Source organism: Heliconius melpomene, chromosome 10, assembly GCF_056956725.1.
Source record: "Heliconius melpomene rosina isolate 202511_hmr_F chromosome 10, ASM5695672v1, whole genome shotgun sequence".
NCBI classification, from domain to species: Eukaryota; Metazoa; Arthropoda; class Insecta; order Lepidoptera; family Nymphalidae; genus Heliconius; species Heliconius melpomene.
The window spans coordinates 12,856,090-12,880,559 of NC_140398.1; the positions used below are offsets into that span (position 1 = coordinate 12,856,090).

Here is a 24,470-nt window from a genome sequence, read left to right on the forward strand (position 1 = left end):
TTTCTTAACTACATTTTTTTTAATGAAAGGAAATAAAAGTACTTAGTGAAATAATAAGTAATATAATTAAATTAAAACAAATATATATACATTACTTGATTTCAGTGAAAGCAGTTTTTTTAATACATACAGATAAATCAGCTTGTTTAAGAGGCAGGCCAGCAAAACTCTCATCGCTTTTAGAGACTGAGTATTTATTGACAGGTTTCACTTCTCTATGGGTATGTTTTATTACAACTGGTTTTGGTAAAGAAGTACTTATTTTGTGCACCCATTGACCTGAAGGCAATTTTTTAGCATCTGGTATTGCGATCTATAAAAGAAATAAAATATATTTATATAAATTAAAATTAATAAAATAAATCAGCTTCTCACTGTATAATGCACACAGCAGGGTAGACAGAGGGAACCTAGTGTTATGACACTCCATTCCCCACTTTCTGCCGAATTCTGAAGGCTTTGCATGTTGCGTGGTAGAACTCAACGCCACTCTTTTTAGACGCTCGACACCAAAGCAAAGAAATGGAATTATAAATTTAAATAATAATTTCATCTCCTCATATAAATTACAAATCAAATTAAAAATCATTAGGGTAGGCAGAGAGAACCTAGAGTTATGACACTCCATTCCACACTTTCCACCAAATTTTTGGGGACTTTGAGAGGCGGAACTCAACGCCGCTCTTTGCCTCGACACCAGAGCTAAGCAATGGAAATAAAAGTTTAAATAAATAATTTACAAAATTTGCCAAATAATGCATTTTAATAATTAAGTATGGTTATGATGGCACAGTGAGACAATGTGACTGAGATAATGTCTGTGTGAGATAATCCTTACAAGGGGCAATGAATTATTTTCATTTCCCTGCTCCATTAAGCATTTGAGTCAAGATACACTACTCTACACATAACATATTGAGTTTTAATGTACAGAATTAACGAATTAAAGTACAAAATGGTGATTAGTGTCTTAACACACACACACCTGCCTATCTTACTACATGCAATATACAATGTGAAAATAGAAAACAAAATGTATGCATACCATTTTTGTCTCTTTAGCACTCTTGTAGGCAACTGAAGGTAAAGATATGTTTTCTTTATTACTGGTTTTATGTTCTTTTGCGGTTTTGATGAGTTTAGGAATACATGTACCATTATTTGAGGGTTTCTTAAGATGGACATCTTTAATTAAAGGTACTTGAGGGCACTTGTTAATATAGAAAGCAATGGGACTTGTTATGTGCTGGTATGCATTTATTTTATTAGGTGTTTTCTTTGTAGAAGATGCTAGAATATGTTTTTTTGTAGAAAGCATATTTTTAGGTGTTTTGAAAACATGTTCAGTTTGGTTTATTGGGGTGCTTGCTACTAAGGTCTCAGTATTTACATAATCTGAATGATCTGATTCAATAATTTTGATTGGAGATTCTTGCAAAAGTTTCATATTGTCATTTCCTTCATTTATTATTTCAGTCTTTGTCTTATAGAATTGTAATTTTTCGTAACAATTTAATAATTTAATTGGTGTTTCTGTTTTTAGTGGTTCAATACATCCCAAGTTACTATTTATAAATTCCCCTACATGGTTATTATCTTTTGTTATAGGATTCTTTAAAATATATTCTACGACTTCCAGTGTGTTATTTAACTCATCATTGTTATTGGATTTTGGCGACACAGACATTTCAGAAACCATTTTTTCAAGCTGTAAGAAGCTATCATCTATTGATTTTATGTCCCAATCTGATTTAGTTACTTTTGTTATAGAATCAGGGGAACTCAAAGAGAGATTCGCATATGATACATTTGGTTCTGAATTAGTCTCAATAATTTGAATACTGTCATTTTGTTTTTCTTTATTAGTTTCAAATGTATCCCTGAAAACAAAAATAAATATAAAAACTATACTGTATTCTGAGACCACCCTGGTTTCCTGCTTGTGTATCAAACTAATAACGAGAAGTAATATAGAACTTACGGTAAACTACACCGATGGGAAAAGCTATTTAAGAATATACGCTTTTTACATTCTTTCAATGATATATCACCAAAAAACACCTCATCATCACTAATATCTTCTGAAGGCGATAAATTCATAGTTAAATAAAGTGTAAAGCTTGAAAAAGAAGCGAATTATTATTTATTTGTTTCTATTTCTTGTACCTATCTATAGAAAATATTAATTATTTTTATGCAACTGAATAACTGAATCGACGTCATTTAAAATTTGAATTTCTGAGACACAGAGTAAAATATTCACATATAAGGCTAGCTACACACACACACAATATTATTGTCAATGCAATATTGGCAAATACAATATTGTTCAATATATGGCCCGCATACTACACAATATTATTGATAATATTTCACCGTAAAATCTGACGCAGTCGCCCAGTTGCTTTATTTGTAAACGTATGTGTTAAGTAAGTAATAAATAGAAAGAAAAAGGCGTTGCTTTAGTAAATGTATTTAGCTTAATTACAAAAAATGCCAAAAAATAATGATCAAGGATTGGATGAGAAAAAATCTAAGTTATTGACATAACATTTTTATTTATTAAGCACTTTAGTTATACAAGAGCAGTGCAGTATTGAATTGGCTGAAACTATTAATGTATGGATATTGTCTTTAAAATGTTATCATTTATAATATTATTGAAATACACCATGAAAGTAATGATTAAAGAAATAGTTGTGTAGTCAAGTGAGAAAAACCGTGATCGTGTCACTACAGCTAATAATAACAATATTATATTGTGGTATCTTATTGGCGCTTGGACAGTTTTTAAGAGGCGCGGATTCGAATCCCGCTACGTTAAAATTTTTATACGTTTTCTTAAAAAGTAGTCTGAATCTAGTTAGTTTGCAAATGGGTATTGAAATTGAAATCAATTTTTTTTTGTCTTTTTTTGGCACAATATATTCCAAATTAAACTTATTGAAATGACAAAATATTGAGAATGAAGCGTCAAACGTTTCTGTCCATGCCGGGAGGCCGCAACGACTCTTGTTAGCTTTTACGAGGCTCTCGGTAACTCACGAGAGAGCACTTACAGACTACTGATAGGATGTCCTCCCCCCAAGACAACGCGCACCAATCCGACCCCGCTGGTATGTCAAGTGGTGACAAGTGCAGCGTTGGGGAACACCATTTAACACGCCATGTCCGAAACGGCGAGAGGTGGAGGATGATGCTACAAACTATAGTTAACATAGAGTATTACTTTATTACTTTTCTCAGTAATTCTGCAGCTTCCTTATTAGCATGATGATCATCGTCGGATTTAGCTGGATAACTAGCAGCTAACTTTAGATAATATTTAGCTTGATCTTGTTTATTTAATTTTAAATAACAACAACCAATCCTTAGAAGATTGACACTATAAAATCTTGGCTGTACTGACTCTGCTCTTAAAAAATACTCAAGTGCCTCTTCGTAACTTGAATGGGGAATAGGTGCGTAAATAGCCTCAGCTGTTTTTCTTTGATACCACGGTAGTTCAGTTATTTGGTAACAATATTCACCCAGTATATGCAAAAGGCTTGCATCATTTGGATTTAGTGAAATTGCTATATCCATATGGGTCTTTATATTTCCCAATTGCTCTATTTTTTCTTTGATACCTTCATTTGTACTTTTAGCATCTAATAATAATGCATACCATTTCTGAACTGATGAGTTATCAAAGTTTTTGTCCAATTCCTCAGTAATTATTTTAAAAGCCTGTAGAACAATTTTTTTTTGGAAAGTTATATCATATCTGGAATCTCTTGCCATGTTATACAATACCCGACATATGCGCCATTTTATTTCTACATCATCTTGTACCTGAATCAAATTTATTAATTTTAAAAGCTATCTTTATATTTAAATATCCTATCTTACTAATCCTATGTGAGGATGAATGTTTGTTCCACTATCACATAAAATTTGCTGTATTGTGTGATTTAGATGAAATTTACAGTAGTATAGCTTATACATTAGAATAACACATAAGCTGCAATATGTCTACAACATACCAATAAGTTTCAGTGAAAAGATGTGTTTTGTGTTTGAGGTTTGTAAGGCCGGTGGCCGGTGGTTTAAGGAGGATTTTTTGGGTAATATTTGTCTGATGTGTTGTGACAACTGTAATATTTGTCTGTGTGTGTAATATTTGTCTGATGCATCAGTAACGAATCAACATCAGAAGCAACCTTTGCACTGCCTGGCCTTTGGCCTGTCAGTCACTCAATAAATAACGGAAAAGTCTTATTTGTACATAGAGTATAAATAGATTTAAAACATCACCTCATAGCTTTTCAATAAATTGTAACATTCTTCATATCGACCTTTCTCAAAGATTTGGTCTGCAGATTCAAGGATTGATGGCATTGTATTTATTTTTTCTGTATCAAAGGAATTCTGTTTAGAAGTATTAAATGGCCATATAAATAAAAAACTAATATACTTAAAAACTTTAATGTCGTCTCCGACCCTTTTTTGCATCTGAAACAGTATAAAAGGTAAAAAATAATAAAAATATACAGATTGAGGATATTGCCGCGTATTATATGTTGCTTGCTTATTAATTTTGTATATAGCATGCTTAGAACTTACTTCTAGTTTAAAACTAGCATTATAATTATATTTTTCAATATATTTATAACATTTTGCAAGATTAGTATATACTTTCCGGGTAACTTGGAATGATTTCATCGTAAATATTAATAAATATCATACAAATATTAGTAACATTAGGTGGCATTTACTAACAATGTTTTAGTTTTATTAAATAGGGTATTAAAATATTAGTAATGTTAATTAACTAATTATTATGGTAAACAATAAACCTGTTTGCAAAAATTACAAAATGTCAAGTGTCAAGTTGACACTTGACAATTCATCATGCTTTTTTTTTTTTTTTTTTATATGGTAGGGGAAATCTTCAAAAAGATACCCAGTTCTTGGGGTAAAAACTAAGTTATGTGGGATTCGTACCCACTAAAACCCCTCCGTTTGTCGATCCTCAATACGACAGAAAGGCAACGGGAAATCGGATGAACCGCATCCGCTACCCTCATGTATTTTCATAATATTCTGACACTTCATAATCTACTAACCTGCTGAAATTACTCAGTCCTAAGACTAAGTAAGCCCCATTCAGCGTTCGTCTAATGTTATATTAAGCCCCTGTGCTTGAGGCAGAATTGACGGGATGATTAACGGCGTTCTCAAAACGACGTTAATTTCTGCGTATGGAATCGACCCTCTGTCGATCCCGTTCTGCAGCCTCCTTTTGCAACATTACTGTTTCGCAAAAGGAAACAACAGCTTCCCACGACTCCTCATCACGTAGCATCTTGGCCACTACTAATGGCAAAGAGAGGTCCTGACCCAATTTCAAAATCATCGGTCTTCGATATTCGTCCCAGGCCGAACACTCTTGAAGAGTGTGCTGAGCGGAATCCTGCTCAGCTTCACAATGATGGCACTTCGGAGTTGACTCACGTCCAATTTTGTAAAGGAAATCACCGAAGCAACCATGGCCAGTGACTACTTGTGTAAGTCGATAGGTCATTCGTCTTTTCCTTCTCATCCAGGCTTCAAAAGATGGTAAGATTGCTCTAACGACTCGTTTACTAGCATATCGCTCTTCGTGTAGCCGGGTGTACCATGCGACAAATGCAACTTTCTGCTCTTTTTGCCTTACCTCGCATAACCCATTCAAAGATATCAACCCAGACGACTGACGCAGGATGCGAATCTTCTCGAAGACTCTCGCATCCATATCTGCCAAAATATCTAAGGGTGGGAATCGCGAAAGCAAAGTAGCCGCCTCAAAGGATATAGTTCGATATCCCCTGACAATTCTAATCGCCACTCTTCGTTGCAGACTATATATTTTAGTTCTGTTGCGTCTAATAGAAAGCCTGTGAAACCATACCGGCGCGCCGTAAAGGACTATGGAACGCACCACACCTGCATACAGTTTACGAACTCCCTCATTTGGTCCCCCGAGATTGGGGAGCAATCTATGCATTGCACCCACAACTTTATCTGTCCGCGCGACCAGACGATCAAAATGCTCATCAAAGCACCAACGGCTATCTAATATAAGACCTAGATATTTCATGTACCGACTAACTGGAACTTGGGAATTATCTACACGTATAAGGAAGTCAGGTGGTTCTTTGGTTCTTGGCAGCTTATGGAACCAAAGTGCCTCGGTCTTATTATCATGCTAAGTTATGGTGACACTATTAAGTATCAACACAACTTAGCATGATGAATGGTCATTGTTGTAATCTGTGGTGATTGTGATATACTCACAGATTAACAAACATTAAAAGTAAAATCGTGTTGAGTATCACAGTTACAGTATATTAGAATGTACTCTGTGACTGGTACCGTAAAATACCATACGTTCACTGTGTTTAAAAAATAATGAATTGAAAATAGCACAGTAGAAAGTTACTTATTTTATTACACATGGTTTGATTTCTTCTGTTTTATGATGACATTTTTTTTCAAATACTTCTTAAAATTGATACATAACAAATATTAAAAGTTAAATATATAAAAATAACTAATATTGTAATAATATTTATTTATATTTTATTACATCATAAATAACTTAAACACAAAACAAAAAACAAACATAAATTAACATAAAATAGAACACTTGAATATACCTTTATTAAACTAGTGAATCAGTTTTACATTTTTAAATGAACAGAATATTATTAATATTATCTCAAGACTAGTCTTAGTCAATTGTTTTACCTAATAAATTAAGGACGATCTGCTACGTTGGGTATTGTTGGTTGGTATTAGTAATGTTTTTCTTAATTGTTATTACCTAACGCATTTTGGAACTGGCAACATAAATCAAAAATCAATTTCTGTGCGGCCTAAGGGCGGGTGTACTGTTGACAGTTCTGTTTGGTGTAGTGCTATTGAAATTGTTGAATTCGATATGTTTTTAATCTAAATTGTTCTCAGGACATTGTTATCATTATGCAGAGATCAGGTAATATATAGATTTTATTAGGATAATATTATTAGCAGATACTGTTGTAGTACAATTCGCGCCAATTAAGAATATGTGAATTTTAAGTTTAAAATTTTCGCATTAAGTTTTTTCATTTTGAAAAATCTTAAAATGGTTTCATATAAGATATTCACTGCTATCGCGTTGCAAAATATAGTGTTGTATTATATTTTTCCTTTTATTTTAACCTTGTATATAAAACTAAACTAAGATAATAATATAAGCAGATAAGCTGTTCTGACGATTTTTCATCGTCTTATAACTCTATTTCTGACTTTAATATATCAGGTAGTTAATCAATTCTTTCTAATTAAGAGTAGTCTAAGACATAGAGCCTTTTAACTAAATCTTCTTATATAAAACTGATAGCATCTTTACATAGCTAATGAATTGAATAAACTTTAGCATAATATTGTATATAACTATGTACATATTATGTGTATACTATGTATATAATTACAATATTAATTGAATATTCATTCAAGAAACTGATAAATATTAAATTCTTTATTAAATCTTTTATTTCAAATTCTTTTTTATTTTTTTAAAGTACATCTATACACATACACATTATACACCTTAACTGATATCTACTAAATTAATAATGTCCCATTTAGACTATGTATAGAAATTTATTTCAACATATTTAAAATGTATAACAATTTATATTAGCTTTGGTAACAAAGCAAAGTGTGATATTGAGTTCTGTTACTCAACACACATAGTTTCGAAAAATCAGTGGGGAGTGGGGAATGGAATGTCTTAACCTTAAGGTCTCTCTGCCTGCTCTGCTATATACGGGCTTAAGTGTGAAGCATTGTATTTATAGTTATCTCATCCAATACATAGCATTCTTTGGATTGACTGTACAAGTGCTGGGTCCATTGTATAGTAGGGTGTAAAGCTAAAAGTAGTGTCTATGACTTGGGAACCACGTATGTGTTTAAGGACTTCTTTAAGTCTGTTTTCACTATCCAAGCTCAAAGGGCTTAAGACACCAAACTTGATAGTTCTAGACAGGCCAAAATCTATTAATAAATAACTGATTTTGATATTACACCTCCTTGAATTGCATACAATTTAATTCCAACCTAAACCAAGTGAGTTGAGGTAAGAGGGAGTACGTACAGCCTTAACTGCTGAAGGATCCCAGAACCCTAAAAGGATGACATGGGGGTTGAAAGTTTGTATGGAAAAATCTTTAAATCGCCACCGATTTTTATAAGAAAGGAAATTCAGAGTTTTAAAAATATTTCATTGAACATGTGTTTGTGGTTTTTTAGAATTCACCTCCTAAACTAAAAATAATTTCATAAACATATTTAATAAATATTCAAATTCCCGTTGCCCGTTCAAGCAGGCGAAGCCACCCAGGTCGGCTAGTGTTACTATAAAGTATAAGCTTTGATACTTTTTCTGGTACTTAAATTTTTTTATATAGTATTTTTTATTTAAAATATAATAGGACTTAATTGTGTAACCCATGCTGCCCTATAATTGTAGTATGTAGTAAAGGGACTGTTTTAGGGCAAGTTTTGCCTGCTGCTTAATTTTAACCTGCTGCTTAATTTTAACAAATTTATCTTCATGCTGCATTCTTTTATTTATTCTAAATCTTTTATTATGTGATAAAAATATGTAAATATTATATTATCATTCACAATATTTGATGGTCATATTAATAAAAAACTATTTACACTGATAATAATTACATATTCATTTTGTATGTAAGTTGTTTTTCCCCTCTACCTCTAATCTGTTCCAATTCTTTTAAACATTTGCATCCTGTAATTAATGTGTTATTAAATTTTATTAATTTGTAGAGTACATTTTTGCTAAGCAATAAGTAAACAGAAATTCCCAAAAAAAATTTACATATTTATAATATATATACATACAATATGCTGAATTCTACTGAATGAAGATAAATATATGTCAGTCAAACTTTGTTGTTCAAAAAGAGTATTTGTATTTTTATTTTTGCATTTGTCCACTACTTCATTTGCTTGCTAAAATACGATATTTTCGGAGAAAAATATTATAAGTATTCATTGATTAGTATAAGACATAGATACAGCAATAAATAATAATATATAAAATACTTCATACTTATTCGTATTGAGATATTGGGTATTGGATGGTGAAATCTAATGCTGCCGTCTCATGTAAACACGTCCAGTCCAAACGAACATGACTATCATGATTTGCACACACGAGGCTTGCACTCCTGTTGCGACTTTCATTCATTATTAACATTTTAAATGAACACATACTATTTTTTAACCTTTTTAAATTAACAATTTAACTACCGTTTTGATTAAATTGTATAATACTTTTGAAAAAACCGCCTTTTTCTTATTTTTTTTTCTAGTCTTATTGTTTTGGGGCTCATAAAGCGTGTAGCTTTTTGTTTTAAAAGCGGTGTTCTCTTGCGGAACCAGACTGTCATGACAAGCCACAATAACGTCCTGTTGCTGTAATCAACACCATTCTTTACAGTTATCCTTCACATTATAATGTTTAGGTAGTTGGATTCGTTCGATAACGTTTTTCTAGAAAATATCTTCGTCAATTTATATAAATAAATAATAAACAAACATTAAATAGTTGTCGGATACTAGTAGTGCTATGGGATCGAAGTCCGCATTAAATTAATACATCTGTTTACGATTGTGTTATCATGCATTTAAGGTACTTGAGAACAATCAAGTCTTATTATTGTATATGTATATATAAAAATATAGCTCTTGTTAACATTTAAATATCATCAGGTTTTAATGAATATGATATAATTATATGTCAGTAAAATGTAAATCAGTAATAATCCACAGAACGCTAAATTAACCTAGGATACAAAAGAATGACAACCCTCGAGGTTTGTTAAGTTGCGAATTCTGTACGCGTATTGAAATAACTTGGAATATAACTGCATACAATCCGGGTGGCGCGGCCGCTTCTCATTGCTCAGTTCCTGTGGACGTGCGCGCGAACAGTCTCCTGTTTGAAACTCTACGACGCTAGGTCGTTTACAATGCACGCGTGACCACCTAGTGGCAGCTTACGAGTTATCTAAACACACTTAGAGATTAAAGAAGCTATTTGGGACAGGAGATTGTTCATCCACTGACTTATTCAAATGTCGTTTCAGTTTGGTTTTATAAACATCATATGTAATCAATCCAGGCAGCTGCAATTGAAAATATGGAATCCACGGATTGTAGTATACCATGTAAGCAACGTCGTATACATATTAATAGATACTTTTTTTAAATATATTATTAATTAATAACGAATAACTATTTTCAATGCAACAATTTGCAAAATTAAAATAATGACTGCGTTTCATTTCTCTTTAGTATGTATTTAACGTTTATTTTCTATTTTGTTTACACGCCACACCATTATATATTCAATTTGAACGGAACAATAGTCGTATACATTTGATTCAGCCTTGTTTAGATATTTTCCCAATACTTCAGACGGCAATTAATACATTGTCATTATACGTCTTACTATGTAAGTATTGTGCGGTAGACATCTATGTAAATGGATGCTAGATATTTGAGCCAAGAGAGTCTGGATGATGTAGGTACATGTTGTCTTCCTTGCTTAGGTATGCTGAAATTACATTTGTTATTTTACATGTTTTATGTAATATTTCTAACATTGTTTTTGTTTGTTTCATGTGCGGCTCTGACACATCTTGTATAGCGGTGAGTAATTATTTTATAATATTTACTTATATATTTGCAGTAAATTACTAAGTATTCATATCAAAACGTAGAGGAATATCGTTTATGAATACCACATTGTAGTATCGAAAATAAATTATTAGGTCGCCGGGACCGTTTGTTCAGTCCGCACGTACTAACATTGCATGCGTTGTTTGAATTACGAGTAGGAATTTGCGACCGCTACTTGGCCCGTGAGTGTGTTCGCCGGGCGTCGGGCCCGTAAGGCGCTGTGACACAAATATCGGGGTCCCCATGGTCACCCATAGGTTGAGTCTGACCGAGGCATGTATACAAAACCGAATGAAGTGACGAACGCGTTTACTATCAACGAGTCATTCTGACTTTTGTTTCAGTACGCTAAATCGTAATCGCCGAGTGGTCGTTATTTTATAGGAGAGTCACATTATAAGTTAGTTTTGTAAATATATTGCTTAAATAGAATTAAAATAAATTCGCGGCATACTAATGGTAATATTTTCCAAACGAAGTATCAACCATATGAAACTATGATCCTATTCTTGCTTCATGTGAAAGGGGCAGTAAACGGTAAATCGAGTTAGACGTTTTATTTGAATCGAAGCCCTATTTAAGGAATACGGTGGAAATATAAAGTGCGCTACTTGTGTTTATATGTGGAACATACCTATATTCGTAGCATTTATTTGTATTTATTTACGTAATTAGTGACTCAGATGGATATGGGCTTGTGTTAAAAACACCATAAACTCGTTATCAGTGCTAACGTTAAACCAAGTGGTGCTTAGTGTTGATTCACCCAACTTCATTCGACTCGACTCTCCTCCGGATGTGATTTGTCGACGGAAAAATGTGGTATCATATTTGTTAGTAGCGCACTGCTGTAATCGTAACAGTTTATTTCCTCCGTATGCGGTTGGCGGATGGGTTATGTAAATATATGAAAATATATTTAATTTATTGGATTATCTAGTGTGCTAAAAAATTATAAATATTAGTGACTAGCAATAAAGAATGGCGTCAGTGTCTGACTCACCGTTGAATAGATCGCGGAATAGACCAGTGCTCTCGCGATACAAGCCATTCAATGGAAGTACTGAGCAGGTGAGGTTTTTTGTAATTTGCTATTTCAATACGATTATCGTTGTATGCCTTGTAAAAATATGTCATATTTGTTTAAAATGATAACCGGGTGAGGTTCGGTAAAGTGAAGTTCCTGCAAGTTATTCCACTTTATCTTATCGCTCCACAAATAACGCTTTGTACGGTTTATTTAAAATTATATTAGTATTGTCATTTATACATAATTACTTAATTAGTGTATCCTACAAAACTGCCATTTTCCCAATGAATAATCTTGTTATTATTATTTTTATTTAGAATATTTATTTATTTAAAACGTCACGTGTAATTTCGATATTTTTATACATTTTTAATAATATTAAAAATATTATTTTAGTATGCAGTTTCTGATAACGCGTTAAGTACTCGAAGTAAATAATAACTGTTGCTCAAGTATTTTCATAGTAAAACGCAATATTTATTACAGTGATGACTGATGCTATTGATTTTCCTGTTAACAGTAGCCTGCATTAAGCGTAGTAGGTATTATTGAGAGTAATACAAAATGGTTTCTATGAAATATTCTTTCAATAATTTGGCTTTTAATAAAAGTTTACTACTTACTTCTTAATATTTTACTTGACTATGGTATGGGAAATTACATTAAATTCTTAGTATAAATACGATTATTCATCAAAACATGAGACGAGAGAGCGGGCGCGTGCATCTGGCATAAATTAGATTTTCAAACAATATTAAATGGGATGCTTCTCATTAAATTAAGTTATGTTTTGCAGTATCTTTATTAAATATTTAATATATTTAACTATATTGTGGCATTTATGTCTACAAAAATATTTAACCGTAGCTTTTGGCAATCCGCATTCTCAGGCGAATTCGGTAGGGATTAAAAGAACGTGATGAGGAACATCATGCATACAATGAAGGCATTAAAATTATCCCCAAAATTCATATACATGATTGATTTCGTCATCTAACACAAACACTTTAAAATGAGAGACCATGTGCAAAACTAGATTTTTTCAATTTATATTGCACAATGCAAAATTGTAAATGTTTAAGAAAAACTGCCAGTACTGTAAATACATTTAAAATGTTGCCATTTCGTAATTTAAAAAAAGAAAGAAATTAAAGACGTTCCATAACATTTGAATATTCGTCACTGAAATGTTGTATCTGTACGCCTTGTTTTAGATCCCTACCTTTGTAAGTATGTGAGCACGTGCCTTTTTCAGTAAACAAGTCCACCACTTCATAACGAATACAACCAACCAACTAGTGATAAATCACGAAACCAGTTTATATTATTAAGGTTATTTAAATTATTGTACTTTTATATGGCTTTATACCGTTATTTATTGTTATTAATTATGATTATAATGTTAAATCAGGTTACATATTAATTGAAAATTCTTTATATTATAGTTCCACCATCGTTTCACAATAGATACAATACAATAACATTAATAATGCAATAATGTAAATTACAGGTAAAGTTTAATTGTGACGTTTTATATTCTAAGAAAAATTCATTAATGGATCCTTATTATATTTTTTTACTGTTTGTCTAAATATCTGTATATATAATCTGTAAACGCGACGGTTGTGAATTCGATCCTCAATCGGGGGAATGAATGATACATCACTTTCATCCCCTCTGGCAATACAAAGACAAACGACAAACGACGTAGAGTTTCACCACTTCACAACGCGACGCAATGACTCGAAACTCGGAAAACGGAGTATAGCCCCGTAATACAAAATTTATAAATGTCAATTTCTATTCAACTTACGTTTCGGCTTCAACTTAACCTCTGTATGAACATATCTCATAAAATTGCTATTTTAAGCATAAGTAACTATGTTGTATAGTTTTGTTTGCGTTAACGCTCCGCTACGAACATTACATGGCACGTGCAGGTCCACATCTTTATACAATCTTTTAACATGTTTACAGTTCAACAAACTTCCAAAGGAAAAGTAATCCTATTTGATGTAACTATTTTAAAATTATAACCTACTTTACCGAAAGAGTTTTTCATCATATTCACCCCTCCGAAGTCCCCACAAAAGCAAGTTACTTTGAGAAGAAGCATCTTGAAAGTGTGTCACGAATCTCTACGAAGTGTATCGTTGTGCACGTATACTACCACGACCTACCCTAACCGCTTGAAAAGGGTCTTAATGATAGAGTTGATGTTGCCTCGTGAATTAATATTGGATCTGTTCACATGTTTAAGTATTTTAATTGTCTACTGGTGCTAAGTACTATTTTTATAGGTGTAATGTTCGTATTTTATTTCTTTTTTCGAAAAGGAAGAGGTTCTATATTCGATAACTATATTTTTTCTCTTTGTCCGTTCTGTTTCCCCTATTACTTGTGGATCCCATGAAAATCGACGGAAACCCTCGAATTTCATAAGTATCTATTATGTGTTTCATATATTTTTTTATAATATTCATAAATTTTTTGTAGTCGTCATCGCATGACATTACTGAGCTAATAATGATGATGGAAGACCCAACTCCTTAATGATTAATAGTTACGGGACAACCTCTTAAATATTGTAGGGACTTATAGAATGCTAGTTGTATACTATCAAGTTAAGTGGGTTTGCTGATGATTGCAGGTACAATTCCCCAAAAAGGAGGAGCGTAATTCTTTTTGCAAAACCACGATGTTTTTTATTATTTGACATCATAAACGCTTTTTTAAAACAAATTACATGTTTTCAATAAATTTTTGAAGTAAATTTACAATACAAATACATAAATTTACTTTAAGTTGTTTTTATTCTTGTCATTAAATAAAAAATGAAATCTAAAATTATAGTTAGCTCATACATTGCAGTTAATCAGTAATGAAAGGTAACTTGTATTGGGGACACAATTTTCTCATGATTGTCATTGTTAAAGTTTTCTTTAAATATGCTAGTTACTATGCTACGATGTTGTCTCTAGCAGTTAGTGTTATTCAAAACACACTTGGTATAACGTATAAATAACATACATTACTCGGTAATTAGTAAACAAAATATTTTTGTCATAACATATTGTTAGCGACAAAAAATTATTGAAATATTTGACTGCACAAAATTACTTTTTAATTGTGTATCGATTTTATTTAAATGAAGGCACATTCGCTATTAATCAATTATATTGAAATTAAGAACTTAACGTCGCTACCCAGAGTCGTTTCGGCGACTCGTATTCTAACTACCTTGTTACGCCATCTATTGACATGTAGAAGAAACAATGATGTAACTTTAATATATTTTATATGCGACAGTTAAATTCTATCTCTGTTAATACAGAAATACGAATTATGAAACAATAAATAAATATGAATGAAGTTTGTAATTTCAGATGTCCTTATAAATCACAGATTTAAAGTACAACTAATTCCAACATACAATAGCAGAACGTTTTTCCTTAATAATTATACTTTGAAAACATTAAGAAACCATTGTCTTGATAATTTTGCTTAAAAAAATACAATTGTCCTTCTACAGCCGTCGACATTAGTAACGCCATCTATTGTGTGTAAGATGTAATCTTTAGATGGCAGTAAGGCAAAAACCACAACTAGATGGAGCTCACAGTATCCTAACATTGCCTTTTTTTATTTATTTATAAACACTGCAAAGTTTTTTTCCTTTTGATTTTTAATTTGTAATAGAACGTTATATGAACCATTTTATTTAACATAAATACTTAGGATACATTGTCGCCTAAGGAAATTTAGTTAAAAATATAACATTTTATTCCCTGAAGCACATATATCGTATGTTTTCACTTTTTCTACATTTTAATATAGTAAGTGATGAGTATTAACTTATTTTAATTTTTAACACTTTCCATAAAAGCCCAAGATCCTAGGGCCTGCCAGACATACGTCGTTTTAGCTAAGCTGAAGTTTTGAGGATTGTTAGTCTGATATGTAGCTGAGACGGTAAGCATGCTGTGACTGTATGCGTTGCAACTAATTTGAAAGTAGGGGAACCTTTTAGAGGTAGCGTATACAAATCTCATTTACGTTGGTGTGATTGATATTATTAAAAGAAAGATTGTTTTCGATTGAAAATGTTTTTAGGAAGCTGTCCATGACGCAGGTTCACAAGCGTGTAGCTGTAAACGCGACTGTGGTGTGGTGGATTCAATTTCCACTCGAGGGAATTAAATATTTATTATTTTAATTTACTGGCTCTAATAATGAGGCAAATCGCGGTGTTGAGTTGAAGGTTCCACTGAACACGCAATGCCTCCAAGAATTCGGCGAAAAGTGGAGAATAGAAGTGGCTTTATGGGGAATGAAGCTTCTTAACACTATTCCATCTCTACCTACTGCCCTATATGCAGGATACAAAAGCTAAAAAATATTTAAGCGCTTTACGGCAAATTAACGCTTTTGGATAGCTTAAAAGCGTAAAAAAAGTAAGATTAGAACTTGAATTTAGTTAAGTAGCAAGAGTAATTGCTTTGTTAAAAATATACACGATTTTTCCAATATGGGCATTGGGCATGTTCTTATTAATTATATTTTAAAATTTGAGTATGAGCATTGCTCCATGTTAACGGTAATAACAGACAGGCAGTCGAAATAAGTAAAACATGTCCCAAGTCGTGGGGCTGTAGGGTAGTGCAGATAAAATATGGGTCCAGGGGTTGGAGGCGCGCATGCGCTTTGGGATATTCGGTCGATCGGCGTGACCGTGACCACAACACGCGACTACCACGTGGTATATGCAATGCATTTAAAGTCTAGACTTCAGATTTAATTACAATTCTTAGAAAGTGTGGTGTTAAGTAATGGATAAAATGTTCGCTTTCATTTGTGTGTGGTAAATCGAAATTGTATTAAGTAGAATAATATTAACTCGCATTAATTAACATCAGCTTTTAGCTTTTGCTTGAAGGTTTTAAGAGTGTAAAATTTATATAAAAAAGATTCATATTAAATCATACTACTGTAAGCAATCAGCGTTCGACTGATGTGGATTACCAATCACCATATAAAAAATTATTATGTATAATATTATTTTAAATAAAAACAGTCATCCGTGATTATAATTATTAGTTTCAGCACCAGCACATACTACAGACAATTGAAGTTGTGCCTTAAGCAGGCCAATGAACTAAAACGTCATTTCCTTCTTTCTCCAATTAGAAATCGTTCATGAAATTTCTGCTGCAAACATTTAATTCTGTTCCTGCTATCATTTTTTTATTATTTTTTTATATATTACATTTAATACATAGTGATAACTTAAATTCTTAATAATGTTTACAATCATTAACTACAGTGGGGACAATTAGTAAATGTATAATACTCTAGGTATGTAATTGCATTGAGTATTATAAATAAATGTTTTCTCAAGTTCTTTAACATTGAATTCGCGAAGAATTCACGAATTGACCTTGACTGAGATGCAGCAATGCATTTTCAACCCTCGAGTCGGGCAGTCGTGTGGCAATAATCCTGGATCCATTGGGGTCGGCGGCGGTGGCTAATGGCGACAGCGCCGAGTGCGGGGCGCCGTCAGACACCGCCCGCGCGCCTCGTCTGCTCCGCGCGAGCTGTCAAACCGCCTCCGACAGGCACCCGATACGAACGTTTCTGTATATCTCGCAATATCGCGGTTCGTTTTGTTGTTCACAGCCAGTGACAGTGTGTGATTTGATATACTCGCATGACGGACACTAATTCAAGGAGATGAACGGCAGCACGACCACGGTGAATGGCGGCGCTGTCAATGGCACTAATGGAGCTCTGAATGGAATCGGAGCGGCTCCACGTACCGCAACTCTTGGAACACCAAACAGCTATGCATATACGTCCACCGGCTCCTTACTCGGCCGTGGAGGATCTGCCAGGCCGGTACCTCCTCCGACATTGCCAAAATATAGCGGCTCATTTAGTGCAGGCAGTACTCTTACTGGAACTGGTCTCAGAGAGCGCGATAGAGAAGGAGCTGGTGGATCCCATCGGCTGGCAAGTCTTGAAAGATTAGCGCTTCGGCAGCGTATCATAGAACAGAGTTCCAATAATCAGGTGTCAGCCGGGGTAACTAATAGCACCTCTGGGGCGAACGGTGGACCTACCACAGCTACCGTCACCCTCACCGATACAGCAACGGTAAGCCCCATACCGTACATCTCTTTCACCCTCTAACAGTTCCCCTAATCATAATGAACGCACCCCAAAAAAGGGAGGTTCGTTATTTTAGTTGAGCTTACCCTTCTGCATTCAAAGCTTTATCGTGTTAATACTACATATACTAAAAACAAAATACTTAGGTTACACGGTATTATAGAAATTGCCGGCCTAAATGTTCTAACTATAAATTATGCAAAAAATAATTATTTTAATTCAAATATGTTGAAATTATTCGTTATTTTAGTTGAGCTTACCCTTCTGCATTCAAAGCTTTATCGTGTTAATACTACATATACTAAAAACAAAATACTTAGGTTACACGGTATTATAGAAATTGCCGGCCTAAATGTTCTAACTATAAATTATGCAAAAAATAATTATTTTAATTCAAATATGTTGAAATTATTCCCGATTGCTACTAGAGATATTAAAAATAATTTCAGTTATTAAATACACTGCTGGATGCACTTTAATCATTGATTTCCACGTATAAATTACATTTATTTTCAATTTAAAATGTTTATAACAGCTTCAATAATGACAAATGCCGCTTTAGTACTATCTCAAATAGATAACTTTCTAAGACAAGTGGAAATAAAATTGTTGACATGCTGATAAACATATTTGGCATTCAAGTGTCAAACAACAACATTAATAGATAGTTAAGTTACTGAAGAAATTAGATTTCGCTGGATTGTTATTTTGGAAATAATATGTAGCTTTTTTACAGATTTTGTTACACATCTTTTATTTTATCTCCACATATTTTATATGGTGAGGATGTTATAAGAGTGTCAATTTCCCAAGGGATACATCGAGTATATTCCCACGCATGTTCCTTGTGTTATAGCCCTGGTCTGTGCCACTGGAGGACTAAGCGGGTGACTGACCCTTTGTCTTAGGGTTAAAAATAACTATGAAACGGCGGCCATTCTGCTCGCATGTGTCGAATTCACTAAACAGCCATTAACTGTTTCACGGTCGTACCCTGACCTGAAATTTTCAGAAAGCCTAATTAAATGTACGTTTATTTGTCTATGTTACGTGTATCACTTCGCGATGCAACAATCGTTGATTGATGATAACGTTAACAATACGCTTCACAAATGATAAAGTAGTCTGTTTATTGCATTTATATACTCTTGGCCGCTGATAGGAACTTGTATATGAGAATAATGTTTGTTGAAAGACCTTATTCTTCGATATAATGTATAGGGCTCCTTTGCCATATTACATTTTCTAGGAAGTCTTATCAGTTAAATGTTATCGGTTGTCACTTACAGAGAGTAGGAGATAAAGTATTCTGGTGCTCGTTTATATTATTACCTTCTTTAACATACTTTTAAAACATATGAAATTAATTTAGGTCTGACCGTCTTTAAAGTTTGCAGAACTTACTTTTATATTTTGAACTTTTTCACAAACCAGCAAAAGCGGTTGGGGCACGTTCTCCGCTTACCTTGTAACCCATAAAAACATAAAGATATGAACGTTATCGATTGATTTTCAGCTCTTATACTTTCATTTAAGATTCATTTTAGCTAAAAAGATTTGTTGCTTATCTCCTTTCTATTAATCTGTCTTGGCTTTTGTGTGTCTGCGGAGTATGAGTGTGACGGGCTCGGGATCCTTTTACACATATATCTGTATATATAACTATAATTAACTAGTACCTGAGTTAACCCAAGTGTGGTACGTGCACACGATGTGACTTTTAAATCTTACAAAAATAAATATTTTATTAATACATTAACGAAATATACATATATTTTGATATAATTTTATTATTTTATAAAAATTCTATAGCATAATTACTAAAATACCTAATGTTTGGAGGTGCATTATATTTGTTTACTAGTTCTATCTATCTATTCGTGAGAGAAATTATCTTTAAGTTAACACAAAAGATATAGCAAATCATATAATAAAAATATACAAGGTGATCAAAATGTAATATCAACGCGTATACTAGCGTCAACATCTGGTTGTTTTTACGCCCCGTGTGCCGGGACCTCGCTATGGGGCGCTTGTGTGCCCTGCGCTTGCTGGCCGACAGCCGGTAGTGCCGGTGAGTTAACCTCAAACTGATACAGACGTGAATGTGCTTCACATTAAAACGGTCTATTTGCGTTATTATAGTCTATTAAATATCTAAAATCCTTGATATTCCTTTAGTGATAAAATATAATTTTGGCAGTGATAACGCGAACTTAAAATTATTGAAAACTAAATTTTATATTTATAGTGAAGTGTTGTGAAAAGAACCTTTATGTATTAGTTGTTATCTTACGTTTCTTAAATGTGTTCGTCGTAATGTCTAACAGAACGGTAACTAACGGTGCGAGTCAACAGGCCAAGTTAAATAGATGCGCCAGTAGTGTAGGTGATATAGGCATTGATAAAACAAAGGTGGGATGGACGAGTCCTCGAGAGCTGTGGAGGAATTTATCTTTACGCAGAAAAGCAGAGGTAAATTCATTTTAAAGCAACATTTAAATATTTAAATTCAACAACCTTCTCTTGTACTATAGTAATTTTAAAAAAAACTAAATTGTTTGCGTTTTATCTACCTGTTTATATTTATAATGTGTATTCAAATGTGTCTTTATGTATTCTTAGGCAATTTATTTATGTTTTTGTTTGAGCTAAAGTAACTGCTGTTTAAATATACCTACATTAAAATAAAATAATATTAATGTAAATTGTTAGTAGTACCTAAATATATATCTTATTAAAATACACAGTAATGTCACATATATTATTTATTGTTAAATATATCTTGGTCTATAAGTGTATAATATAATATACAATATTTCATTACTGTAAATCACCTATCTTACGTCATTTAAGTGTACAATAAATCAGTCGGTGCGTATCCATTTTCTATCCTTGGTGACTGGGTCGTTGACTTGTTCTTGTAATAAGTAAGTTACAAACGCATTTGGCGTCATTTTGTCGCTTTATCAACGAGTAAATGTGTCTCACGAACTCATTTAATGGAATCTTATATATACTTATAAGGTGTAATGAACAATAGCTAGTCTCTGATCGTGTATACTGTCGCAATCATTCTCGACGCTTTCACATTACTTACATACGAAATGGGTGATTAAGTTTAAGCATTTATATATACATTTAAATTCACATTTCAACAACAACAACTATTGATATATACTAGCTTTAAAATAATAATATGTCAGGTGGTTTTTTAATATGATACAATTTTTACGTCCATGTCGCAACTCACAAGTCACTCCTTACTATAATTTAATGTGCCATAATTAATTTAACCCCAATTATACAGTTCATGGTCTCCGTGCGAATATGTATGGTTATCTACAAAAAAATTGTAAAAGGATATTTTTAATTAAGCTGAAAAAAACATACTGATGATTATATAAAATTAATATTTTGTCTCTAATCCTTTGTATTAATCGTTGTTACTTGTATATCAAGTCTCTAGGTGCCATTCCTCGCTTCACACCATACAATGAATAATGTAAAAGTAGTGTTACATGCTCTGCATTAAAGAGTAAATAAAATTAAAATACGTTTTAAAGGGATATTTTTAAAGAAACAAATAAAAGTAATAAAATATATAGTTACCTATAATACATAATTATTTAGCAGTTATTACCTGTAATTTAAAAGATAAGTATATCATATATCATACTTTCGGCCTAATCTTATTAAATCATCTCTTGCAAGTAATCTCAATGAAGCCGTTGTAGTTTCCATTCTAGTTTGCCTACGCGTTACCATCCACCGCCCACTGCCGATGCAATCATTAGGGATGTTGAGGTGAAAAGAACTCGCGCAACCTGGGATCGTGGCTTGAGCTCTACGACTACATTACTTTATCCTTTAAGAGAAAATTTGGTTGGGAGTCTTGAACGTGGTGTTTTGGCACTAGGTGCACTCTGCCTCACTATGTAGTGATAAAAGTAAAAACTATTTGTATATATTTTATGAATATTTAATAAATTTGAAAGATCTGTCTGTATGTCTTTGATCTCAAGACTTGTTTGTCCGGGCTAATGTTCCGAATAGTTTGAAGGGGATGTGGACCACCATACTAGTATATGCTACTTTTTATGCCGGAATTCTTGCAGGATTGAAATTTACGCACCGAAAACCGCGTTGTGCGAAATATGCAATAACTGGACATTTTTATAATACGATATTTTTTACGAGGAATATCAAATAAACCAAAAGATTTTATATAGAATTACGATATTAGAACATAATTATTCGTATAGTTCAAGCGGCCGAAGCCGCGCGCGGTTCGCTAGTTAATAAATGAATTATTGAAGACTTGCAACGTATCGAAGCGGCCAATGCTTACCAACTAATCGACAATATTGAACTTTTTATTGTACCTATATTCATTTATTATTATGCTTATTACTATTACAGAGTGATAAACCTTACCTCTATACCGTCTCACTGAGAATAAATAGCGATTTATAAATTGCATTATTTTTTTAAATAATAAACGTAATAAAACAAGATTTTGTGATGAAAGTAACTGTAACACTCGCATGGAGAAAGTAATCATTTACGAAAACGTCGACCGAAATTATGACCATATATTTTGTAAAACGAATAAAAATCGAACTAAATTGTCTGTCAATAGTTTTGAAGTTTATTATTTAAATTATGTATTATGCTATAAATATCTCTAATAATAATTAGTTTCAAAATTATGTAAATACTGATATAACCCCCACAATTGTTCTCGCTAGCTTTAACAAATGTAAAACCGTTACCAAGACGTAAAAGGCAGTCTAACCATATTATTATATATATATGTACACGTACATAGGTAGAACAACGGATCTTAACGTCATTATGCACGTGCTCTTCGCCATTAAGCCTCACTTCCCGTAGCATATATAGGTAGTTTTATTTCCAAATGGAATTACACTATGAAAAATATTGTTTTTTTGGAAAAAACGATTTCAATGCACTTTTACAATTTAATTTAAATATTCCGAATTGCTCCTTTTAAGTGCATAACTTAATTCTTCGTCAAAATCAGTCGTCTTCACGCTGTATCCCGCACACAGCGCAGTGCTGTGAGGCAGAGGCAGAGGGAACCGAGTGTTAAGACACTCAGTTCCCCACTATAATAGAATTAAATCATCTAATAACAAAAACTAATAAATATGGCTTAGAAGAAGCAAAACTGTGCCCCAACATCCTTTGCAAAAGTGACGGTGAGTCAGACCGAAGTGGCTAGCAGCGACTTACGTGGTAAGTCATGTTTCCGCGCTGTATTATTATTTCTGCTTTTTGTTGGTCCAGCTCGGTTGGAGCATCCACGATGTAACATGCCAACTAGAATTTCTGCTTTATTTGGCTATGGATTCTTGCAATTTCCTTTTTCGTTTAAGTTTGTTTCCTTGCTGATCTTCAGCTTTTTTTTAATGAACGATGATTTCTGATCTATCTAGGAAAACTATAGATTAATTAAAATGTAACTTAAATTGATAAATTTATTACATTTAAGTCTTAACTAGTACCTTAAAAGAGACTAAAGTATTAAAACTATCCTAATATACAATCTTATTGTTTATTAAGTTTAGTCAACAACAATTTTCAACCAGTAGTGTTAGAAGTATTTTAAATATTAAATCTTTTGCCGAACTACTGATAGTCGAGTAAATTGTATCCAAATGCTCAGGTAAAGTTGGTAATACCAAGTTATTTTAATAGGTACCTATTTGTTATTTCCACATTTCAATCTCTCTAAATTTAAAATCTTGGTTAGGGAGAGCAAACGCATTGACGTCCTTAGATGAACTTCAAGTAGTTTTATGTAAACAGAGTTGTACATGTACGTTATAAATATATCATCAATCGATTTATGTCCAGATTTACACTATCCACTTTTTTTAAATAGAGGGTTTCGAGGGTTTTTATTTAAGTATGTGAATTTATTTAGTACTATTAATATTACATTTTTTTATATAATTTTATTGAGTTTCACAAAAATATTAAATTAAACATGATTTTTTATCATTTATCAATTATTATTTATTCAATCAATAATGATAAATTATCATACCTTTGAGTTTAAGAAAACAAGGCCTAAAATTGTTCTACAATGAATGATTCATATTAGTTACGCAAGCTCAGTAGCTCGAACGGACTCACAGGAGTTGTTAATTGACAGGTGCACTGGCATACGCATCTTCGGTATAATCATAACAACTGTAATAGTTAAACAAATGCTTGTATAGATAGACAGACAAAATCAACATTTCGTAGACATATATATATACTTATACTATATATATACTTTTGCATATATAATAATATAAAGTACTGAATTTACGAGAAATTTAATGTTTCAATAGTTAGCATTTAATAGTTGAAAATTTCAACAATGCTGTGTCCCTTGCGTTACTGTTAAATCTTGCGTGAAGCAAACTAGCGTTGCGCATCGCTCGTTTCTATGCTTCATCACATTTTGTCA

At 32.7% G+C, this 24,470-nt stretch overlaps 3 protein-coding genes across 9 annotated transcripts in view; 1 reads left to right on the top strand and 2 right to left on the bottom strand.

Annotated features, from left to right (window-relative positions):
• Nucleotides 1-46: 46 nt before the first annotated feature.
• Nucleotides 47-4,825, bottom strand: LOC146535738 (uncharacterized). Of its 2 annotated transcripts, XM_085191423.1 has the most exons (5): nt 4,606-4,825; nt 4,297-4,494; nt 3,668-3,834; nt 1,046-1,880; nt 47-313 (listed from the first exon to the last, which is right to left on the bottom strand). In XM_085191423.1, the coding sequence occupies exons 1-5, from the start codon at nt 4,702-4,704 to the stop codon at nt 92-94; spliced, it is 1,521 nt and encodes a 506-aa protein (XP_085047549.1). In that variant the 5' UTR covers nt 4,705-4,825; the 3' UTR covers nt 47-91. The 2 variants fall into 2 exon arrangements, with proteins under 2 accessions (XP_085047549.1, XP_085047550.1); XM_085191424.1 differs by lacking the exons at nt 3,668-3,834; nt 4,297-4,494; nt 4,606-4,825 and adding an exon at nt 1,982-2,234.
• A 405-nt stretch (nt 4,826-5,230) lies between these two features.
• On the bottom strand, nt 5,231-5,776 carry LOC146535739 (uncharacterized). The gene has a single exon (XM_085191177.1). It carries the CDS (start codon nt 5,774-5,776, stop codon nt 5,231-5,233), a length of 546 nt encoding a protein of 181 aa, XP_085047303.1.
• Nucleotides 5,777-10,707: 4,931 nt separating this feature from the next.
• pnut (septin 7-like protein pnut) overlaps nt 10,708-24,470 on the top strand; it is a 32,455-nt gene continuing 18,692 nt past the window's right edge. For 3 of the 6 annotated variants that reach the window (XM_085191307.1, XM_085191306.1, XM_085191308.1), the window contains exon 1: nt 17,400-17,968. In XM_085191307.1, coding sequence (XP_085047433.1) covers nt 17,546-17,968 — 423 coding nt within the window. In that variant the 5' untranslated portion in view covers nt 17,400-17,545. Of the gene's footprint in view, nt 10,753-10,928; nt 11,854-17,399; nt 17,969-20,117; nt 20,459-24,470 lie in introns of those variants that run through there. The other 3 variants (XM_085191310.1, XM_085191311.1, XM_085191309.1) reach the window with 3 other exon arrangements.

What these genes read in the sequence shown, in the direction of transcription:
- LOC146535738 (XM_085191423.1), bottom strand. Translation starts at nt 4,704, where the DNA reads ATGAAATCATTCCAAGTTACCCGGAAAGTATATACTAATCTTGCAAAA. An exon ending in ATGCTAGTTTTAAACTAGAA is followed by an intron (nt 4,495 to 4,605) that starts GTAAGTTCTAAG and finishes ATACTGTTTCAG; the next exon opens with ATGCAAAAAAGGGTCGGAGA. An exon ending in GTGCTAAAGAGACAAAAATG is followed by an intron (nt 314 to 1,045) that starts GTATGCATACAT and finishes TTTCTTTTATAG; the next exon opens with ATCGCAATACCAGATGCTAA.
- LOC146535739 (XM_085191177.1), bottom strand. Translation starts at nt 5,776, where the DNA reads ATGGATGCGAGAGTCTTCGAGAAGATTCGCATCCTGCGTCAGTCGTCT.